This window comes from Alligator mississippiensis, chromosome 4 (assembly GCF_030867095.1).
Source record: "Alligator mississippiensis isolate rAllMis1 chromosome 4, rAllMis1, whole genome shotgun sequence".
In the NCBI taxonomy this organism is placed as follows: Eukaryota; Metazoa; Chordata; order Crocodylia; family Alligatoridae; genus Alligator; species Alligator mississippiensis.
Genome location: NC_081827.1, coordinates 220,886,134 through 220,909,745, shown reverse-complemented (window position 1 = coordinate 220,909,745; position 23,612 = coordinate 220,886,134). Strand labels below are relative to the sequence as shown.

The 23,612-nt window shown below is 42.2% G+C and overlaps 1 protein-coding gene across 3 annotated transcripts in view; it reads right to left on the bottom strand.

Annotated features, from left to right (window-relative positions):
- ITGB6 (integrin subunit beta 6) overlaps positions 1 to 23,612 on the bottom strand; it is a 62,940-nt gene that overhangs the window by 12,426 nt on the left and 26,902 nt on the right. For 2 of the 3 annotated variants that reach the window (XM_006273816.4, XM_019480296.2), the window contains exons 10-14: positions 20,151 to 20,285; positions 19,513 to 19,930; positions 12,506 to 12,728; positions 9,070 to 9,167; positions 2,465 to 2,584 (exon numbers count right to left, since the gene is read on the bottom strand). In XM_006273816.4, the coding sequence (XP_006273878.1) occupies positions 2,465 to 2,584; positions 9,070 to 9,167; positions 12,506 to 12,728; positions 19,513 to 19,930; positions 20,151 to 20,285 (994 nt within the window). The other variant, XM_019480297.2, reaches the window with a different exon arrangement.

Sequence of the window (23,612 nt, the reverse complement as noted above, 5' to 3'; positions counted from 1 at the left end):
AGTGCTAGCATAATTTCATCCAAACAAATCCAAACCATTCTTAGTTCTGAACAAGTGACCAAACTCGATGAGTGAAAACAATGTGAAAGGGAAGCTGAAGTACTGAATAAGAACATACAACTTAAAACTAGGAATCCACTTTTTAGAAGGTATACCTAAATAAGACTTTCAAAGAACACAATAATTGCCCTTTTTTGTTACTTGAGTAATACAGACTCATAATATACATTTGTCCTCTGATAACAAACGTATAGGCTTGGGATGCACAGATTTTGTTAGGAAACCCTTTATTAAGAACGGAAATTAATAAATTTGAAATAAGTATTCTAGATGCATGCATGTTTGGATACCTTCCACTTCCTTTTCCATGGGGAAAGCAAGTCATTTAACATTCTAGAACTGCAACAATTAATTTAAATGGTTCCTCTATTTTTTGTTCTGTAAATGCTAGCAACTCAAGGCTAAAGATGGGCATTTTAGAGCACAGACTAAATTACCAGAAAATTAACATTATTCTAGGACATATTTTTTCTCTAGGATTCAAGATAATAGTAGACATGTAAAACCCAGAGGGCAAATTCTTTTTGACAGCTCTCAATTAAGGGATCATTTTAATATTAAGAAGCATTACTTGTAAAAGTCTAGAAAGGTTACTATTTCATAAAATTTTCTACTGAACCACAGTTTGATGACACTGAGAATTCATTTCAGTTTAATATAATTTACTTGGACTTTATTTTACATTACTTTTTGATTGATGTCATTATGCAACTCATTTTTAAAAGTCTCATCTGAACTGTGGGTTAATGCACTGGCTATTCACTCACACTTGACTTCAGATCCATAAGTGAAAATAATCCACAGAGCATTTCTGGGGTTCTCATCTTAATTCACATTTGCATACATTACAAAAGCCACAGGATAATTGTTCCTCTACTCAAGACAGACCCAGAAGTGGAAAAGTAGATGAAAACTTCTATTTATTGGCAGAATTGTTATGAGGGTTGGGGGAGTATTGCAAAACTTCTACATGCATTGTGCCTCACTTAAATAAATTTCTATCAGCCTCGCTTTTTAAATCAGCATTAATGAACAGTAAATTAATTGAGTAAAGAGAAAATCATGCAGCATTTAAAACTCCTAATGTTCTTGAATCTGAGGAGTGCAGTGTGCATATGCATATAACCTGCTATTCTTATTGTCAGCCTTTGTTACAATATTCTTTGATATATATCGTGCTACTTTTTTAAACCAGTAATATTTTTACAGCGTTAGCTGATTGTGTATAGTGCAATTATTCAATTCTCATAATAGATTTTGTGGAAACTCGTTACAAGGTATTATTAAAGATGACAAGTGGCTGAGGAAAATTTCCAAACACCAAGCATACAGCTTCTACTGAGAGAAATAAGGTAATCATTTGGATAATTTTTCTTAAGCATGTAACTCACTTTTAACAGTGAAAGATTGAGTATGCCCCAAAATGTACCATGGTTGATTGCATAGAAGCAATGTCACTTGTCAGTTGTAAAGAGGCCTCTGTATTCTCTTGAAATATAAGACTGTCATAAAAATAGTATAAATAAAGGAATCATTTTAAATAAATAGATGTACTTCAGTAAACAAGGTTCATGAATATTTAGGATAATTTTGGGATAATCATTCAAAAGTCAGTAACAGTGCAGCATTAAAAATGACTGTGTAGGCTGAGTCTGATTTTAAAATACTTTCACACTGGCAGAATACATGATCTTACTGTATGTTTTTATCCATAACCATATATTATATAACGTTGTTATTATATATAAATCTATTGTCAGTTTTACTGTATTATTTTAGCAAATGCTGTAAATAAACTACTATTAAACTACTACTAATATTTGCTCAATCATGAATACTCAGTATAACTGTATTATGGATCAGATATTATTTATTTATCTTTAAAAATATTTTGTAGTCATATAAAATATTTCTCAGAGCTAGTGTACTAGGTAATGAGAAGATTTGTATCATTATTTCATAATGGTTATCAATTCCAATAGCAATTAAGAAAAATAACTAATTTTCAAAGACCCCCTCTCCCCCCCACCCCACCCCCAGTGTGGTAGGGAATTAAATATCCCAGTTTTTTCAGCTGCTGATGAAAATGAAATAGAGTCTGACTAACTTGCCTAATGCTACAAAAAGAGCCACAGCTGTATTTGGAATTCAGTAGTATCTGGTTGTACCACTGGACAATAATGCCTGTCTTTTGAGAAAGGTCATGTTTTATTTTGCCATCATATGAAATAGATATTTTAGGAGGTGCTTTTTCAGCCAGGAAGAAAAACATTACTGAAATAGGAAAATAAAAAAAATGTATGAAACAGCTTAATTTGCTAATTTTCCAATATATGCGATTTGATTGTTTCATCTGTATTTCTAAATCCAACGATATATGTGAAAACTGGTATTAACTGCTTACCTTTCTGCTTTATGCTATGAATGATTGTCTTTCCCTGTTCATCCATGGTCATTAGAAATGTAGTAACACATTCATTTTCACCTTGTATAGCACAGGGAATGGATTTATCCTTTGAGAACTCTATGGAAATCAAGTGCATCAACATGTAATAACAACACAAAACAATGGGTTAATTTGTGCCGTGGTGTTTTTAACATGCAGAGGAGTGTTAGGGAAGAGCAAAAGAACCTTGCAAATTTTCACTAGATTAATAACTTTTTATACCACTCTAAATTGCTTTTCTTTTTGTTTTTGATTTTCCAATTAGAAAATTTCAGAAGAGCAGGTCCAGGTGCTATCAATCTGTACTGACCATCAAGTGCACCTATCAATCTGGTTTAGTGTGAATTTCAGTGAATTGGAAATACTTCCAAGACACTTACCTCCAGCTGTCTAGGGAATATAATAGTCCTGATTATAAGACAAAGTAAACAGTATGTTCTCTTTGGTTTAGAGCTACTGGTAGCATGTGTAGATTACATTTCAGGAGTAGATATTCACATATCAAACAGATACTGATACCATTAAAAGGACTGCCATTTATTCTTTCCACAATGCTGTCCTTAGAGTTTAGCATGGCATTTATTGTCACAACAGTAAATATAAATTAATAAGAGAAAACTAAAGTTGTGGGATCACTGTAATGTGATTCAGTGGAAAGAAGATAAAAAGTAATCCAAGATGAGAGTCTGCCCATTTTTACTTGTCCCTCCATTTAGTGTATTTCTGCAAGAAAACTTAATCTATTTTTTTTCAAACTTTTCCCAAGCTGGGAACCTTTCATGCTGAGTTCATTCAAGAGGCAGTGGAGAAAAAACCTAGCTGTGGCAGACAATAAAAGGAAGCAAGTTGATTGGAATATGAGACTGTATACCAATGCCATGATTTTAAGTCTAACATGATATAATATCTTTATATAAAAAAAATATTTTGTTTTATAGAAATCCCTACTATTACCTCTATAGGTGAAGGTCTGTCATTGCTTCTGTTACAAGCCACAGTTTAAAGAGATATATACAATAGCTGTAATTGGCTTTACTTTTAATATATTTCAGAGAGACTAAATAAGCTTTGTTAGTTTTAGAAACACGAGGAAAGTCAGAAATTTTTCTAATGAAATATTATTGGCATTTAAGGTCACTCTGTACTCAGAAAGAAACTCACAGGAATTTGCTGAACCAGGGAGTGCTAAAGAGTTCATCACATGGATTAATTGTACTGAAAAGCCCTAAACCTCTCAAACCTGCCTATCAAAACAAATTAAACAAAATACATGCATAAGCAATAATCTGGGGATGATAACTGAATTTTAAAGGATACATTTTATATGTATCATATTTACCTGAATCCAAGGCAACTTCAAATTTAAGATGACCTCCCAATAGTTAGATTATATACGTGGAAAACTACAAATTTGTGATACTTTTCCATGTATAGAATCTAATTATTGGACAATAATTTTAGATTTTTCTCCCCAAAGCAGCAGCAGGGGGCAAGGGGACAGACCCCTGGTTTTGCCCCTCCCCCCACATTGGCTCCTTTGTCTGCCCTCCCTGTCCCTTGCCTGTGCATGCCTCCCTGTTTCCTTTTCCCCTGCCTCCACTTTTGCCCCAGTGCCTACAACCCTGGCACTTGCATGCCACACCCTGCCCCTTGTCCCCTCAGTGCCTGTGCTACCTCTGCTGCCTTCCCCCTTCTGCCACCTATTTATTTGGTATTTATGTATCTCAGACACTAGTACACAGCACAGTTGTACTTGGAGTGGGCTGTCGGTGCCCCCTAGATTGTTAGAAAAGGAATGTCACAGCAGAGTAAATGAAATTTAGTCTAGAAATGTGTAAGGAAATTTACTGTAAGAAGCTTTTGGATTTAAGCCTGTCCTTTGTGCTATGAGATAGAGTGTTATCCATCCAAGTAACATGCAGACAGACAAGTGTCACTTTGTTGTTGGCGGTATTGTTTTACTTGACTTTTATTGTGGAAAAAGATTAAAAGTGTTGTTCTCAAGGCAGAAAAAAATAATAATGTTATCAACTGAGTTTACTGCATTGCCAGTTTGGCAATATTCCCACAAATCTTGTGATATTGGTAAAGCCCAGCTCTTGCAGTCAATCAAGAAAGAATCTCAGCTTTCATTCACAAAAATGCAATTTCTAACACCCACACACTCTAACTCCACACTTCCTAAGGTTGTAGACAGAGCCTTGAAAATATGACCTGTGTGTTCCCTAAATGCTTAAAGAATACCAGAAAGCAACCCTCCCCCAAAATGTATCACTTCTATACTTCTATCACAATTATACTTTAAAAGTATAATTTTAAAATGAATCCTATAATTTTAGGACCTATTTCAAGATTTTTGAATTGCAGCAACACTGCTTGAGTTTCTAACATTTAACTTATATTCAGCTTATTCATTTCCTAGATAAGTTATTTTACCTTATCTAGGATATGGGGCTCACTAATCCAAGGCAAGATCTAAATTATTTTTAATTCATATTCATAGCATGTTCCCTGTGTACATAGAAGTATGTCTAGACCTATGCAATTTGTATCGCAGACAGGATACACGGCAACGAACTGTTACACTGCACCATTTGAACACCAGCCTAATTGTATTGATTACAACAGAGTTAAGAATTACATTAGAATAAAACTGGAGTCATTAATCATTAGTCTCATGTACATGAAGCTGCCTAATTAGCTGTACAGTAGTCTTAACATCTACATGTGTGGCCCTATTAGGCCATAGAAAACTAACTCTGCAGCAGGTTAGTACTTGTAAATACATGTACTATCCTACGGCCGAGTTCTTTAGTGTGCAGCAGTGCACATGTAGACACTGATGGGGCTGGCTGGGGCAAAAGCATGCTTCAGCGCAGAGGCTGCCTGCCAGCTAGCCCCATGCTAGAGCACCATCATGTCCCAGTCAGTACCTCCGTAGCCCCTCCAGGCCCCTCAACCAACCTGGCTTAACATGCTGTGATCCCAGGTGCACTTTCAAATGCAGTGCCTGGGAGCTATAAACTTTGGCACAATATGCACTGGAGTTTATTGCTCTGTGCTAATAGCATATGTAGAGCACCAATTAGAGCGTTAATCAAGCCCTAAAAATACATGAAACTCTGATCTCTTAGTGGGTTCTTGGATACAAGATAAGTTCCAAAAATATTTAGGCCACAACATTTATAAATTTATCGCAGCTTGTCTGTCTTTTCTGTAATAACACAAAACAAAATACATTTATCCTTTCCTCTTTCCTCCCGACAACAAACAAATGAACCAGTAAGTTATGCAATGGTAAAGTGTTAACTAAAAACCAAATACATATGAAGGACAAGAACAAAAAACAATGATTCAAGTTCACTTCCCTCTGAAGCATTTTTGTATGACACTAGGTAAAGCAGCATGCAAAATTCATTTTAAATAGCAGGACTGTAAGGTTAGTGCCTGTGCTTTTTGTTGCAACGCATGAATGGGCATCACAGCTAAATACAAATTTAATGGGAGCTGTCAACTTTAAAGGGAAAACCATCAACTTATATTTTGTTATTTACACTAAAGTGAAATTAAACCATTTTTGTGAAAAGCTCCAAGGTTTTGTACACTGTTTTCTAAATACCTTGTATGGGACTTTAAAAATTGTTTTGTTATAACTTTCACAAAGCTTGAGGAGCATGCAGCAGGCCCGACGTTTTGTGTGTATAGGTGCACGGGTTGCTTAAAACAAATCAAGCAATTTTACTTCATGCACGCAGAACATTAACATATATAGTATCCTCCACATTTGCTGCATTTACACACTATTGGAGTAGGGGCAAGAGTACAGAGGCAGCAGCCTTTCTGCAGAGTAGTTCTAAATGCAACACTAACATGAAACTGGGAAGTGAAACTGATGACCAACATAGAAGTGAAACTGACTCTGCAGAGGGCATTGTCAGGTGCACAATTCAGGCAAACTCCAGCAAAAAAAATATTTTTTTAATGCAGATTGTACAGTTACGTACTCAAAATCAGGAAATGGCAAAAAGTTGCTTTACAAAGCAAATGGGATGCAGAGCTCCTAAGAGGAGAATTAAGATCCATTTTAGGAACTATATGAAGTGACCAAGCCTCTATAACTTCTTTACAGCTTATAAGATGTATTGGGACCAGTGAAGATTTCACTGGAACCTTAGCCTCAGTCTACAGACTACTACATTATGCATGCACCATGCAGTCTTCTTCAGCTGCACACTTTGGACTTGACATTGACTTTAATAGGAATTGGATCTGATCCTTCAAGAGCCTAACAAAAATTCCACATACAAAGCATAGGCTATGTAGAGTTCTGGAAGGATGATTGCTTGTTTGAATCAAACAAAATTAATACATTGTTGTCACAATAGTACCTTGATGGCCCAATCAAGATTTAGACTCTAGGTTCCTATGCACTATGAAAACATACCTAGGAGGTCTCCCAAAATATCTTGTGATCTAAGTCCAGGAAAAAATAAATTCAACAAAAGAAAGGTAATAGCTACAAAGTTACATGGGCAGCTAATACACCATTTGAGCAATTCCTTTACAGGGTTGTTTTTTTTTGTTTTTAGATCATCTTTTATTTTAAAGCATAATTTCTAATCAATGCCAAGTATAGGCATTTTTATTGAGGGCTATTTGTATGCCAAAAAAAAAAAAAAAGACCCACCACCTTCAGATACCTTGGATCAAGTGTAAAGTAGGTGAAATATAGAGATGTCAAGTACATGGGGGGTCTGAGGGCCCTGGTTTCCTTCAGGAAGAGGACTGTCACCTGAAATGTGTAAAACTTTCCACATGTTCATCATCTTAGCCTTCTCCCCAGGCAAAAATAAAAGTTGACGCCTATGGTCAAATATACTTTTAAGCAACTTTTTTGTGATACTAGAATGTAACTATCATGCAGGTTTCACTGCAACCATTGTTATTGATAGGAACAAAATCTAAAGCTAAAATTGCTGAAGAAAGTTAGGACTTGAATAAAAGCATAGATACAGAATTGAGATGAGGCATTATCTCTTTCTTGTGTACACTATGTATGGAAATAGGGCAATGGGCAGTTCCCAGATCTCGTTACTATTTATGATGTCACAAAGCACAGTACTCTATGCATCCTTGGTTACACAGATCTGCAGTCCACTGACAACATTCTGAAAAATGGTACTAATAACACAGTGGAAAAAAGAGGTTATAAGGTATACATTTCAAAAATGTTCATTCTACCCACAGGCTTTTAAATAAATATTCAAACAAGCCTGTTACTCATTTGTCTGTTCAGTTTTGAGAAGTTTACTACAAAAATATACTTCTTGTACTTTACCATAAACTCTAGAAACTTTTTGTCTTTAATAGTAGCAGTACCAGGCAAAGAATTTTTCCTAGCCTTCAAACAACAATTACTTTTAATGAAAGTCTTTAAACTTTATGAAGTTAAAATAATCAATAATTTAAATTATTTATTAAGTTGTGGACTAAAATCTTTCCCCCACAAGAGAAATACTTAGAATTTATGCACTTCATATTTGTAACAACCACCACCATTGTGCTCAGGCTGATCTCAGAAAGGCAGTAAATGTCATTGCATTGCTTCCATCTGTGAAGTTGTGGGCAAGTGGCCAGCAGATTAGTTCAATACCAAGATGTGGACACAGCATTCTGAATTGTTACTCAAATTATTATATTTGTTTGATCAGAAGCTGAAGTCATGTCTATGATGTATGTACAGTACAGGTCATGTTGCCTGGCCTCAGAATTACAATACATCTAAGTACTGGATTTGTTGCCATTGGAAATAGAGTAATTACATACTTTCCAAAGTACAGCAACGAGAAAAGGTGCCCATCTGCTCTTATATGGTGATCCTATAAGGAAAAAGATAATCCTATTGACACAACAGTCCTGTTTAAAGTTACAATTCTTTGTCTGCAAGGGTAATATTGTATTCAAAGTCAATGCTAGGAGTTCTTCTTGACTTCAGTGGGGTCCCTGCATTGACAGTGGAGGGAAGAACCCTATTCTAAGAAGTTTAAAAACTTCTTGATCAAATGCAACAAGAAGAAAAAAAATCTGAACTGTGCACTAATGCAATTTGTCTGTTGAACTTCTCATTGCAATCATCAGAGTTCTCAATGGTTAATCTATTTGTAAGATAATAGAAACCATACTGAGCGTCACAGAATGGGCATGATTTTACACTTAGATGTTTGAGTCAGGATATTGCTGTCATTGAGGGCAGTATTTGTGTACAGAAGGCCAGAACTTAGTGAACTGGTTAGGAAACTAGTCGTATACTAATGGGTTAGTTAAGCTGGAGGGATATAATAGTTCTGATTGATATTGATAAAGATGTTTTTTGGTCCCTAATTACAAAACAGAAGAGGATTTGATACTCTCAATGTGGATTGTCATTCATTGGGTCAAACCCAATGATTACCACCCATCAGGGGGAAAAATTGCAACTGTTTTCAAATCCCATGTGTATTTTTACATAAAATTATCACAATTAGAATTGCCACTAATAAGTAAAAGATAATAAATGTACAAACCTTCTGCAGTACTGACAGTTGCATCAACCAATTTACATTTTTCACTACATTCTCCTTGTAACTGTTCATCAGAAGCCAAATAACATTCAATGCAGATCCTTTGAAAAATAATTCAAGTACTTATCAATCTCTGTCTGCCACAAAGCACTTGCATATAAAAGAGAATATGCCTGCTGTCGACATTTTAAAAAGGAATTAACAAAAGGTCCTGTGCTATAGATACAGTAGTTCTCAGAAATGTGATAGGTATCACCACAAAACAACCCTGAATTAAGGCCTTTCTCTCTAAGCTCGTTAGCTACCAGACAGAACCTGAGGCAGCATTATTCATGTGTCAGCTCAAAATATGGGGTTACTCATACATAATGTTCATTTTCCAAGATAAAGGTTCTGAATTAAGTATACACTAAATACCATTCAGAAGAATACCTACTAAATGGACTAATATTTGATATTGCCTTAATTCAGAGGAGGCCAAGGCACTTAATATAAATCTTCCTGTGTTGAAAATCTGTTGAATAATGTATTATATTTACCAAGAGACTAAAAACCTTGCTCAGGTGTCTTAATAGATGTCTCTAGAATATGATTCACTACTCTCAGGAGCTAATAATATAAACACAAATTAAACTAAAGCAACTTATTGGAAAAGCAACTACAAAATATATTATTGACTTTATTTAATTGTAGAAAGACCAGAATCTTATTTAAAAATAAACTGAGGGTCTGGTCCAACTCCTTCTGAAGTTGATGAAAAGCCACTCCGATTCAATGGGAGTTGGAGCAGGTCCAGAGTCTGCTACTGAAAAGAGAAAAGAACATAAAGTTTGCATATGAAAATTGTTACCACCAGCTATATTTAAACAATTCTGGGTTTAAAGCATTGACTCATTTAGGAGCTAAGAAGAACAGTCTTGTCAGACTGACAATAAAATAAAAAGAAACTGGCCATTACAGATTTGCATTGAATTACATCCCTCTAAGAGAATAATGCTGAGGCTACTGAGGTTATCTTCACAAGATGGGGGCGACCTTATCTCTCTCAAGTAAGTCACTGAATAGAGTAAATGAGTGGGTAATGGGATAGCCCCTATCAGATGTAGGTACATTCAGTATTGTTGGTGTTCTTGTCATATTTGCCATGTTTCTCAAAGTACCACCCTCTTTCTCAGACGTCTGCCCATAGATCTCTGTCACCTCTGACCTGGGCTTTTGGCTCTCTTTCAGCTGCCCTAGCTAAGTTTTACCAAGTCTCCATCTCTCTCTCTTGGCTCTTCCAGCCATGTGTTTCATTTACTATGACAGTGACAGAGAAAGAGAAAAGAGGAAGATGTCTGACAAATGAGTGATATGAAATATTATATTATACAATGAAGAAACTAACTCAATGTCCATCATATACCTAAATAATATATGAGTCTGTTGAATTGGTCAATTTATCAACAGCAGCAGTATAATACATAATGTATTATACATATTTTACACATTATTGTGTAATGTATACACAATAATTCATAATGTACTTATATTCAAGGGCTGTGTTTATTCAATTCATATAAGCTCCCAATACCGGGGCCTGTACAAGATACTGCTTGGATTTGATTCAATTGTTATGCAGCTCCACAGAGCAAATTTAGCAGTGACAGAAATGGTGGTGGGAGAAGCTACACATTGTGGACGAAATTTTCCTCTCAGTAATTGTGGTGCAAATTGAGAATAGGGCAATGGACTTTCAATATTCTAAAAGCAGAATGGAAGAGAAGCTGGCCTCAGTCAATGGAAACCTAAATAGGTGGAAGAGTAATTAGATCTTCTTTAACTTGTATTCACAGAGCACTCAGGGAATGTGCAGCATGAATGTAACTCAGTATTCTGTGAACCAGTTCAATTTCTGGCTTAAGCACGTAGTTTTACCTATTTTCATCAAAGCTGAATTTAGCCCTGAAAGGCTTTGGGATAGTACAGAAGAGAATGTGTATGTTCAGAGCAGAGCATGGGGCTGATCTGTGTGCTAGATCAGGCTTGCAGACCAGCCCCAGGCACTGGAATCAGAGCAAAAGGCTGGTCTAGTGTGGGCATGTCATGCAGCACACACCCCAGAGCAGCCCTGCTTCACTGCCTGCAGTGCATGTTGGCCCTGGTCCAGGGCTTGTGTGTAGAGGTGGCATGCAGCATGCTATATGAGGTGTCCATGCTGGACTGGCTCTGGTGCATGAGGATGGTCTGGGAGTCCAATCCAGACCAACTCTGTAACCAGTGTGCAAGGGCACCACACACAGCAATGTCCAGCAGGGCATTGCACACAGCCCCCTGTGCCGCTTGCAGTGCACACACACAGTTCAGACCTGTGCTTGTAGCACATGCCAGCCCTGGTTCAGGGCTTGCACTCCAGGTGGGGCCAGCATGGGGAGCATACTGCATGTGGCATCTGTGGCAGACCAGCCTTGCATGCTTGCTCCAGCATTCAGGGGTTGTCTGTGGGGCCAATTCAGACCAGTCACAGCCAGTGAACAGGGCCAGTCCGGTGCAAGCTCTCCATTCAGTACACATCCTGAATTGGCCTCCTGTGTTGTGTGCAGTGCCTGTGGCACCAGGTCCAGCCCTGAGAGCTGCATGCAATGGACAGGGCTGGGGCCGGTGCCTGCTGCATGTGACATGTTGGGTTGGTCTGAGATCCATGGGCCAGAACTGTCCCATGGGCTGTATCTTTGATAACCCTTGTTTAGAGACTATGCTTCACTTTACACTCTCTTTTTAGTTGCTTTCCATGACGTACCTTCGTCTGCTACCTTAATATGCAGGCTAGGTGTTTTTTACATGCTCACAGAATGTTATACTGCTTTGTTGCATTCAGTTCATGATCAACTTATGTTTGAGGCATAGATTACACCACTGTTTATATCCCCACTGAACTGGCTCGAATACTTCCACTGAAGATGCACCTGTTTCAGTCAAACTGCATTTAGCAGAATTTGGAATATTAATTACTGCACATGTGTGACTCTGGAGTAGGATCTCAGAGTGGAAGTTGGCTCTAGGGGTTCATGGACAGAAGTGAATTAACACAAGTTGCAAATGTTATTCTGTCATTCTGTTCCAAGAACTCAGTGGGATTCAACATCATCATTTCAGAGTACTACTCAGCTTTTTTTTTTTAAACAGAAGCAGAAGTGAAAGTGTGACATTGTACCCTGACAGTTAAGCCTTGGGTATTTTCCCTAAGACTTAGTTTGAAATCTCCAGGAGCAATGCTAAGAAACATTTAATTTTTCTACATTATGATTAAACCACACAGGAGAAGCAGAGAAGCCATCAGGTTTTTGTACTGGGACCCAATAACAGTGTTCAGAAATCCCAGGAGTGCTCTTCCCAAAGTAAAATATATAGATATTGAAACAAAGTAAAAACCACAACCATGGTAAAACCAATACATTACCGTTTGGAACTGCAAAGGTCACCACACATAGGACACTTGTCACATGTGTTACCAGAGGTCCCAGGATGTGTGCAAACACATGTTCCACAACTACATTCACCTCTTCCACTGCACAGAATACCGTCCTCAGAAACACAGGAGTCAGTGTTAGTTGTGCAGTTACAGTATTCACCAGTCCATCCACTGTGGCATCTACATTCACCACAGTCACAGTCACCATTGCCTGGAAAAATAAATTATTATTTTGCAAAATCAATGTTATAATTTAAAACTGAAAAAGGAGTGATTACAAGGATTCTATTTAATAGGCATTTTCACTCCTATTAGCCCACATCCCATTATAATAATCCCTTGCAAGTGCAAAGTAAAAAATAAAGGTTGCCATTACATGTGCTCAGGGGTGGGAGGTGTTTTAAGTAAACTGGTTCTTGAAAAGCCACTCTAAAACACCTCACTGCCATGTGTATTAAGACCCCATGGGTTTAGAAATGGCTGCAGGATGCTTTATCTAAACCTCATTCGATGAGGTTTAGATAAAGTGCCCTAGCAACCATTTTTAAACCCTTGAGGTGAGTCCAGATGAGTGCGCACGTGCCCCTTACAGCATCTCAAAGCCCTTTGAGGTGCTGCAAGAGGCATGTGTGGGAACAAAACTACGTTCCCTACACTGCAAATTTGCAGCATGGGGGCAATATTAGTCAAAAAATACCACACAGGGCAGGCAGCATGTCAGCCACAAGGAGCTGGAGACCTGGGCTCCATGCAGGTAAGTAGGGAGTGGAGGGGGCTGGAGGAGGGGCTAGGGGACCATGGGGGGACCCCTGCCAGCCCCGTTCCCTGCCCACTCCCCAAACCCTGGGTTGCTGCCCCGCCTGGCCCCATGCCCCACCAGCCCGCCTGAAGCCACCTGATTTCTGCCCCACCCAGCCCCAGCATCCCAGCAATTAAAAAAACAAACAAACCCCACACTCACTGGCAGTAGCAGCTACCTTCAGGGTCACTGGGGCCTTCTGGCAAAGCTGCCCCCCCCCCCGCACAGCACAGGGCAGCCATGGGCAGCGGGGACTGGCCCTGGCCACGTAGCACCCACACTGCCACTGCCCCATTGTGCAGGTGTGGCTGAGGTTGGCAGGGCAACACACGGCTCTGTGCACTGTCAGGCAGCTGGGGACATACAGGCTGAGCGGTGCTGGGCCCTGGGTGACAGCTGTAGTAGCCCCAGCTGCCCGACAGTGCACAGAGCTCTACAGCGCCCTGCCAACTCCAGTTGCACCTGTGCAATGGGGCAGTGGCAGTGAGGGTGCCAGACAGCTGGGGCTGGTCCCTGTTACTGCCTGCTGCCCCATGATGTGCAGAAGGCTCTGCCAGGCCCAGTGACCCCTACAGCCACTGCTACAGCTGGTGAGTGCAGGACTTTTTTTTTTAAATGTGCTGGAGGCTGGGGTTGGATGGGGCAGACATCGGTGGGTCTGTGTGTGCAAGTGGGGGATGGGGATGGGTGGGGCAGCCATCAGGGGGGATTGCAGGAGCCAGCAAGGGACAGGCCCAGGCGGGGCAGCAATCCGGGGGGCTGGGGAGCAATCAGGGGTGGACTACATGGGCCCTGAGGGGAGGGTGGTAGCCATGTGATCTCTGTTGGGGGGCTGTAGCCCTGTGAGAGGGCAGTCCATGAACTAGAATTAATTTTATTATGATGACAGAGACACTGGTAATCTTCCAAATTGCTTTAACACTGTAGATATATCAATAAAACATTGCCCAATTCATTGCTGGCTCTCTGTCTCTCTTTATATATAGTGCTCTTTTTTTTCTAATTGTGGAGGAACAAAGATTTTGGGGTATTTTACAGAGTGACTTTGGGATTTTTTTTATCAGAGATTTTGCAGTTTTCAAATCAGGAACACCAGAATTCCTGCTAGGGAGGCAAGTGGCAGGACCCAGGTAGAGGAGCCTGGTCAGAGCTGGCACCTTGGACCCAGCTGGACATGGCTGACATCTTGGCCAATTGGGGCCAGAAGGACATGCTTTGACAGTTCAAAGCAGGCCACCACACTGGGAACATCTTCCGGGCAATTGCTGCCCAGATGGCCAGGCAACAGTACACATAGCAATCATGCTGCACAAACTCTGCAGCCACAGCCCATGGGAGGCTGGCCCAGAGAGGCAGATGCCTCTACTGGCTGTGCAGTTCCCATCTGGGACTGGTGTGCAGCAGGTGACATTCAGGTGGCAGCCCCCACTGCCAGACTGCTGCAGTGGGTAGCGGGTGCAAGGAACTCTCAATTGTGCCAGCTGGACTGCTGAAGCAGCCCGAAGGGGTAGTGTCCTCAGGTACCAACTGGCCGTGCCCCAGAAACTGCTGTCTATTTGTATCCTTCAGGTATTGTGGACTCTAAGACCCTAATGTGTGGGGCCAATGGATGAACGATACAACAGAATTCTTGGGACAAAAAAGGCGAAAAAACCAGGATAGGAGTGTCATGTGGGTCAAAGGGTCAAAATGTGAAAATAAGTGTGCCTGAGGCGGACACTGAGCAGAGCCCCCCAGGCCACACCCATCAGTCCTCAAAGGCATTCAAGGAGCTGGTGGATGCTGCTCACTGGTGCTCTGCCCAGAGATGTGTACGGACAAGTGAAAGGAAAGTGGCCCTGCAGTCTCTGGGCACCTTCCCGGCCAGAGCCTCCTTCCTGGTCAAATGCAGGGCCCACTTGGACAGCCCAGAAACTCCTGAGAGTGAGTTGCCCTGAGCTACTTGCCAGGGCAGCTTTTTGTACTGATGGGGCCAGGACAAGGCAGCTTTTTACACTGCTGGGGCCAGCACAGGTGCTGCCCCCAGGCTGTAGCTTCCCCTGGCTGCAGATCTGGGAGGAGCCAGGCGGGGTTATTTTGCCCCAAGTGGCACAACTTGCACCACACCAAAGTGCATGTCTGGGCACATGCACTGAGGCAAATAGCCCCGGCTCAAATTTGCACTGTTTCTATTTCAGCTGCTGCAACCGCACATGCCTGCAGCATGTGCACCAATGGGGTGCATCCACACATGCAGGCAAGTGCGCTTGCAGCAGCTCAAATAGGAGCGGCACAAATTTGAGCTGGGGATTTTTGCCTCACTGCATGTGCCCAGACATGCACCTTGGTGCGGGGCAAGTTGTGCCACTTGGGGCAAAATAACCCTGCCCAGCTCCTCCCAGACCTGCAGCCAGGGGGAGCTAAAGCCTGGAGCCAGCACAGGTGATTACTCTACCCAGCACTATAAAAACCTGCCCTGTGCTGGCCCCAGCAGTACAAAATCCTGCCCTGGCAAGCAGCTCAAGGCTACTTGCTCTCAAGAGCTTCTGGGGCCCAGCCAACTGGTACCTGGGAACACTATCTCTTGTGCCAGCTGGGCTGCTGAAGCAGCCCTAACAGAGAGTTCCCTGAACCCTCTACCCACTGCAGCATGGACAACTGGTGCCTCCTGAGTCGGGGGGGGGCACTTGCCCCCCCAGGGCCAGTCAGCAACCACGGGGGAGGGATCTCCCCATAGCTGATCTCACTGACCTGGAAGTGCCAGCGGTGCTTGCCCGGAAATGCCAGTGGTGCTTCTCCTGGCACCACCACTCTCTGGCTGGCACTCTCAGTGGGGCACCAGTGCTCCCACTTGCCCCCCAGCCTACTGCCTAAGTGGGGAATGCTGCCTGTCCAGCACTCTCAGGGGGTGCACATGCAACCCTGTGCACCCCCCCCACTTATCGCCACTGCACTGCAGCAATCTGGCAGTGGGAGCTGCTGCCTGGCTATGACCTGCTGCCACTTGCAACAACATGTGTTCCCAAGGCTGTGCACCTGCCAGACCCGTATGTGGACTGCATGGCCACAGCAGAGGCATCTACACCTCTGGGGCAGCTGCCAGTGGCTGCACAGTGGGCCTTTGTGCGGCACTAGTGCCATGTGTGCTGCCTCCTTGCCATGTGGGCAGCTATTGCCAAGAAGATGTTCTCAGTGTGGTGGCCTGCTTTGAACTGTCAAAGCATGTCCTCCTGGCCCAAGTAGCCAGGAGATCAGTCACCTCCAGCTGGATCCTGGGTACCAGCCCTGAGCAGGTTCCTCTGCCTGGGCACTGACACTTGCCTCACTAGCAGGAGTCCTGGTGTTCCCTATTTAAAAACTGCAAAATCTCTGACTAAAAAAAATCATAATTTCACTCTTTAAAATACCCCAAAGTCCATTTCTTCAATAAAGCAATTTGGAAGTTTACCAGTGTCTCTATCATCATAATAAAATAAATTCTAAATATCTATATGTGTTGATGTTTGCTTTTGGTTTTCTTATCAAAAAACAGATAGAGCTCCTCCTGACCCCTTCACTAATTAGAAAGTGGGGACAGCTGCACCTGCAGCCACAGGTCCTACCAGCAGGTCTCATCCTATCTGGCAGCTGGGTACAATGGGTGTGTGATGGGGGGATGTGGGGGTTGCAGGAGTGGGGTGGGAAGTGGTGTAGGGGGATGTGGGTGGGTGTGTAGGTGAGTGTGGAGAAATATGGGGGGGGCTTAGGGTGTGTGGGTAGGTGTGGGGTTATTATGGGGAGACTGTGAGCATGGAGGGACTGCTCAGGAGGGGTGGATCCCCTGCCTCTCCACAGGGCACAGTCCCCTCCACACAATACATGGATTGACACCCCCTGCAGGGCCCACATCCCCCCCCCGTATGATCCACAGCTTACTGGCAGCAGTAGCAGCCATCAGGGCACTCAGGGCCTCCTGGAGCAGCCCCCCTGTGCAGCATGGGGCAGTGTGGCTCGACCCCAGCTGCCTGGCACCTGGTGCTGCCTGTGCCGTATTGCATGGGCCTGGCCTGGCTCAGCACGGTGCTGTGTGCCTTTGGGCAGCTCCAGGACACTCAAGCTGTCACCCAGGGTCCTATGCCATTCACAGGGACCACCTGTCATGCCAGACCAGGTTCTATATGCCTGGAAGCAGCTTAACCTGATGGTGCATGGGACCTAACCCAGCATGACAGGCAGTCCCCGTGAGCAGCACGGGGCCCTGAGTGACAGCCCAAGTGGTCCGTAGCTGCCTGCAGGTGTGTGGTGATGTGCTGAGCTGGGCTGGGCCCGCACAATGTGGCACAGGCAGTGCCAGGTGCCAGGCAGCCAAGGCTGAGCCGCACTGCTCTGCACTATGTTGCTTGGGAGGGCTGTGCCATGAGGCCCTGAGCACCCCAATGGCTGCTGCTGCTGTGGGTGAGCTGTGGGCTGTGCGGGGGGGGAGGGGAATGTGGGCCCTGTGGGAGGGTAGGGGGTGAGACATCCCTCCCAAGATACCCCCCTCCACAGTCCCCCCCACCCCCCTACCCCTACTTACCTGGAATGGAGCCCGGGCCAGGTCACTGCAGCCCGCATCGCTATTTGCCCTGCATAGGTAGGCAGTGTGCTGCAGCATCAGGGCAAGGGATAGGCATAGAGACGTTCTATCAGGCTACCAGAGCATCTCTTTGGAGGACCCGAGCCTCCTATTGCCTCATGGCACAGTCCTGGACCATGCCCTGCCCTGCTTTTTTCTGGGGGGGGAGGGGGAGGTGGGGTTTGATATTTGGATATTCAGGTATCTAATTTTGAGCCTGCGCTGAACATTTTTTGGTTCCCAGTGTGTCTCCTGCCATGTCTCAAACTGCTTTGAGATGCAGCAAGAGGCATGTGCAGGCTCGTTTGGATGTGCCCGTGGGGGCTTATACACATGATAATGAGGCCATGCTGGAGTGTTCTAATTAGAATGCAGAGCAGATTCAATTAGATTCTAAGTAGCGTCTACTCTAACTCTAATTAGAATGTGAATCATACTCTAATTAGAATGTGAACAAGTACCCCTATAGGCACCCAAAGACTTTGAATCTCACTTAGACTAGTTGCAAAACAGTGCAATACTCATAGGTCCAAATATCCTTTTATGTACACCAGAATAACTAATGACTGTCTGATTCACTACCATCCCATTCCAGTTTCCTACAAGTTGAATGTTATTCCCTTTGTTTTCAGTGGAGTTATTCCTACTTTGCAATGATGAGCAAAGCAGAATTCAGCCTAGATTAAGATGGTAAAGATTACAATTCTGATTTTAGTAAAATTCATGCAAACTAAGAACAATTCCAATTGAGATAATTAGGGTTACTGGTGTAAAATCTTATTTGTCAAAATCAGGCTTATAGAGATTAAGAAGGGCATACTTTCATAATTATTTAACATTGAATTCTTATAATTTGGGACTGGCTCACCAGAAAGTGAAGGTCAACAGAGCTTCCTATACTTCAATAGAGCCAAAATGATCAACACTCACTAAGAAGGTGGACCAAAATATTTAGAAATATTAGGAACAATGGGACAGATTTTGAGTGGGTGGAAATTGACGGTCCCAATGAAATGATGCCAGCTTACACTAGCTGAGGAACGGGTGCAAGGTTTCTAATTTTAAAGCTCTTTTGCATTATTTGTTAAATATTTATTTTGTTATAATTATAGATCTTATTATTTTAGGAGATTCAGTACCACAAGTGTCAAACTGTTGGAAGTTGTTCAGAGGATATAAGCATACTTTTCTCTATACAGAAATGATTAAAATTAAGGCATTTTAATAATACAGTATAACCTCATAAATCTGGATATCAAAAATTCTGAATTCTTGAAAATCCGGCACTTTTTAAAAATACACTACATCGGGGAGTAGTGGCGGCTGGTCCCGGAGCAGCAGAGGGGGAAGCTTGCATGTGTCGGCTGCTGCTGGCATCCACCACCCCAGGCCACCGCTCTGTGGGCGGCTGCTGGTCCAGTTTCAAAAATCTGGAATTTTCAAATTTCTGGCAGATGCTCGGTCCCGAGCACGGTGGATTCATTAAGTTATACTGTATAGATCCATAGCTTTCTGCTAGGGTCTATAAATAGTTTTCTGCTTTAGGCTCACATCCAGACATAAGTCTATACATTATTAATGGTTACAAAGTGGATTTTAGAAAAAGTTTAAGAGGGGACCTACCTCCACATTGCAGTCCTTTAAATCTCACACAAGAGAAATCATCACATTCACAGTATGGCCCATAAATATTTCCATACATTGAGAGGTGACAAATACACTGCCCGCAGTAGCAGTCACCTCTCCCACTGCAGGAGGCTTGCTCTGGAGAGCCTTTGCACAAGCTTGTGCTCAGGGAGTTTTCATCACATTCACAGTGAGGACCCATGTAGCCAGGGTTGCAGACGCACATCCCACACTCATAAGAACCCTTCCCTTCACTGCATTTGGAACTGTTCATCTCAGCCTCCTGCTGACAGTTACAGCTGCATTCTGGCTGAATATCAATTTCCAAGGCATCACTCAGACCCACCGGCTTTATTACAATATGTCTCCTATTTTTCTCACAGGTAGGTAGACTCACAGTCATATTGAAGGAGACCTGAAAAAGAAAATATATTAACTGTTTGAAGCTGTAGCATATGAAATACTGGAAATACTCTGGGCAAAACAGGACAAGAATTGATTAGGTATGATCTAATACTTTTTGGTTGAGAGGGAAATTATTAAATAAAGGAAATAATTTTTCTACTTTGGGGGTTCTAAAATCTCTCTCAACATTACTTGAATGAATGTCATTTGAGACTCTGTTATTTACTTACTGTGTCTCCTACTTTTATATGAGAACATTTCCTCTGGTTTGAAAAAGTGGTACCATTGTTACAGAGAGCTGCAAAAGAGAGATTGAGTCCTTCTGTGTCACCAAATGCCTCCAGCTCCACTTCAGATCGTAGCTCCTTAAAGAAAAGAATGTGATCGGTAAGATGGCAAAACACTGCTGACATTCTGCATCTGTAGCATATATTGAAATGCTTCCCTTTAGCTTTGCACTAAATAATTCATCATTTGGGTACTTTTCTTTTGCAAGAAAAATTAGAAATTGAGCAAAGAAGTGCAAACAGCTTTGGACTTCAGGCAAGAATCAGATCAATATCTGATATTTCCTGTGTTTGCCTAGGAATGGATGCGGTGCTCCAAGTCAGGGCTGTACAACTGGTGGCTTGGGGGCTACATCTGGCCTGTGAGGGATTGAGTTCTGGATCCTGGGCTCCTACATAGCCACCACTCTCCCCATTGTTTCAGGCTCCCCCTCCCTCCTTCAGCTTTTGCTGCCTACTCGTCCCAGGGGATGAGGCAGTGTAGCACAGTACAGCTGGGGGAGCTCAGGGTGAGCCTGGGGACATGCAGGGAAGCAATGTGGGCAGTGTGGGGGAGGGCCTGTGAGGATGCCTTGGGCAGCAGTGGGATGGGGAGGGCCCTTACGGGACAGCAGAAAGCAAGGGTCCGTGTGGGCACGAGCATGTGGTGCAGCAGTGAGGGGGCCAGGCACATAGTGTGGGGCTCGGTAGGATATGGCATGAGCACATGATGCTACAGCCTGTATGGAGGGAAAAGCGTTGACAAGTGCATGGTGCAGTGGGGGAGGAAAGAGGGAGGTTCCACAGGGCACATGGCCCCTACTGTTGAGGCCCACAGGGTGCCTGGCCTCCAGCCACTTAGAAATGGGACAGCCCTGCTCTAAGTTGTCTTCCTGATTTCTGCTCCATGCTGTAGATTTCATTCTGGGATCAAGTTGTAGCTTTCCCTGTTTAGCATATTGTTTCCCTGTTTACCTATATTCAGAGGGCCAAATCTTAGAGTCTTTAGCTCTGACAGTCACTGTTTTCCATTTTGCTTGAATAAGAACTGTGAGAGCACTCCAGGATTTGGCCCCATTTTTCCAATGCAAGAGCCAGACTCTAATCTTCTGACTCTGGCTCACTCAGTTGTATAAATTAAGTCTCTCCTCCTTCCTGTTTTCTTTTTTGCTCCAGATGGAAACTCTTTTGGTTTGTGAGCTCCTGCTTATTTTTGAAAATGCATTCAATAATACCAGGAATCGAGTTCTTATTTCTTAAGTGAAATAAGCTGTTCAAGTTACTCCTTGCGTTCCCTTGTGCTTAGGCTTTTATATTAAAGTCTTCATTAAAATATTTCTATATAGAGCTTTCAACAATGCATTTAGGATTTGATCCAAAATCTGCTGAAGATTATAGGAAAGTTTCAACTGACTCAAATGGACTTTGATCCATGTAATGGGACTTTTTCAAAAGTGCCTGGGAGATTCAGAAGTAAAAGTCTTACTAACTTTGAATGTGATCTGCACATACCTTAGTCACTTTGGAAAATGTTTACCACATCTCAGTCAACCTGGGTGTGATTCTTCAACATTACTCAGGTGAGTCATCCTAAAAGAGTTAGTGGAATGACTCATCTCAGTAAAGGTCTGCAGGACTAGATCCAGAAGACACCAGCTGATACTGAGGGGGCGTGCGTGCATGTATGTGTGCCACTGAAGCTAACATACACACTTCAATGGCTAATGTACCAGCCCCATTTGTATATATACACCTTACTCCTAAAAGGACTGTTTCTACATCAGTTATTCCTACTTATTTTAATTGCATCTTTTCACTTGAAACCTTGATGAAAAGCCTTGATTAATTAAGGGGCAGCAATACACATGCTAGCTACAATATCACTTAGGCTCAAATCCACTCTCTAGCACACAGTCTGAGCAGCAAAGCTGTATACTAGGACTCAAATTGGATGTGGTGTAGTCCTCTCTTTATTGTTTATGCAACTGCTTTGTGGATAATACTCTGCCACCTGCACCTCCTTCTGAAACAGAAATTCCAGATTCCTCTTTTAAGAAAGCATAAAGAAGCCCTTCTCAGAAAACGGTTTTTTAGCTTCAGAGATGTGCAGTCTTCATGTAGCACCCCAAATCCTGCCCCCTCTGTTCAGGGGAACCCTCTATTACTGGAAAGGTTCCATGTCCTTCTAGAGGAGGGGGAAAGGACTCGTCTCTGGGAGTAAGTTAAAATACTGCCAACTTCTGGTACTTAAATATCATGCATCCAAGCCTAGATCAGTACAAGATTGGCTTTAAAATATAAACTATAATAAATGTTGGCATTGTTTTATATTTGTCTTGTGGCTGGAATGTTCAGGAGTTACATTTTCAAAGTTTTCTCTGTAGTCATGAAGGCTGGAAGCTAACTTAAAAAAAATCAACAAACAAAAAACCTAAGAATGTCAGGCAGTAACCTGAGCACAGCACCTGAGACTCCAACAAAAGCACCAAATATTGCAAAGATGCATGATATTCCTGAAAATTCACAATACTAAAGTTATAGTATATATCACCAAGTAGTTTGCTTTTTCAATTCTCAATTCTGCTAGCTGGATTCGGACAAAGGCTGTAACTGAGAATCTGTAGTGCACTGAAATCTCAACTATTTAACATTAAAATAGAATTGTAAGCACAGATGAATTGTTGCTGTGCATAAACTCATTAGCCTTCTGGGTAAGTGTTCCCAATGAGTTTTTATCATCACCTCTCCATTTTCTATATGGGAAGTGTTTTCTGATTGAAATACATATCACCTTCAGCTAAAAGAGGATCCAGACTCTGGCTTAAGTTGCTCTGCTACATCTGAATGAGCCACAGGATTTCAAGTGAAGATTCTGATCTAATGAGTTGCATGGATAGAACTGAGAACAATTTGGCTTCTCAGTTCAGTGAGGCTTTACTTCAAAGTTCTCCTAAATCAAAGGATGCAAAGTAGGGTTGCAAACCTGAGCACTTGCCAGTCTCTCCAGTATCTGCCCTCCTATTTGAAACATTATTCCTTCAGTCTTGATTTCCCTGTCATCCAAAAAGGATTTGCCGGCTGAAAAAAGTGGAATCGTCTGTGTTTTTAAGAACACTGAAATAAGTTGGTAATCAGTGGGCTTGATTTCAGTTCTAATGAAATTTAAACTGATCCTTTGTTACAAAGCTGGTACAGAATTTAACCTTTGTTAAAGCAGGCAGCAACATGCTTACTGGAGTCTATGAATCATACTTGGGAGAGCATGAGACCATCTTCTAACAAATATTTTGACAGTACAGAGAGCTTCCTAATTTGCTTACTTCCCCTGAAGATTTTAGATAACAATGTATTTGTAAATGACATGAATAAACCTTAAGTTCTGTATAGCATCTCTTTCATAAAAGGAACTCAAAGCACTTGAAAAAG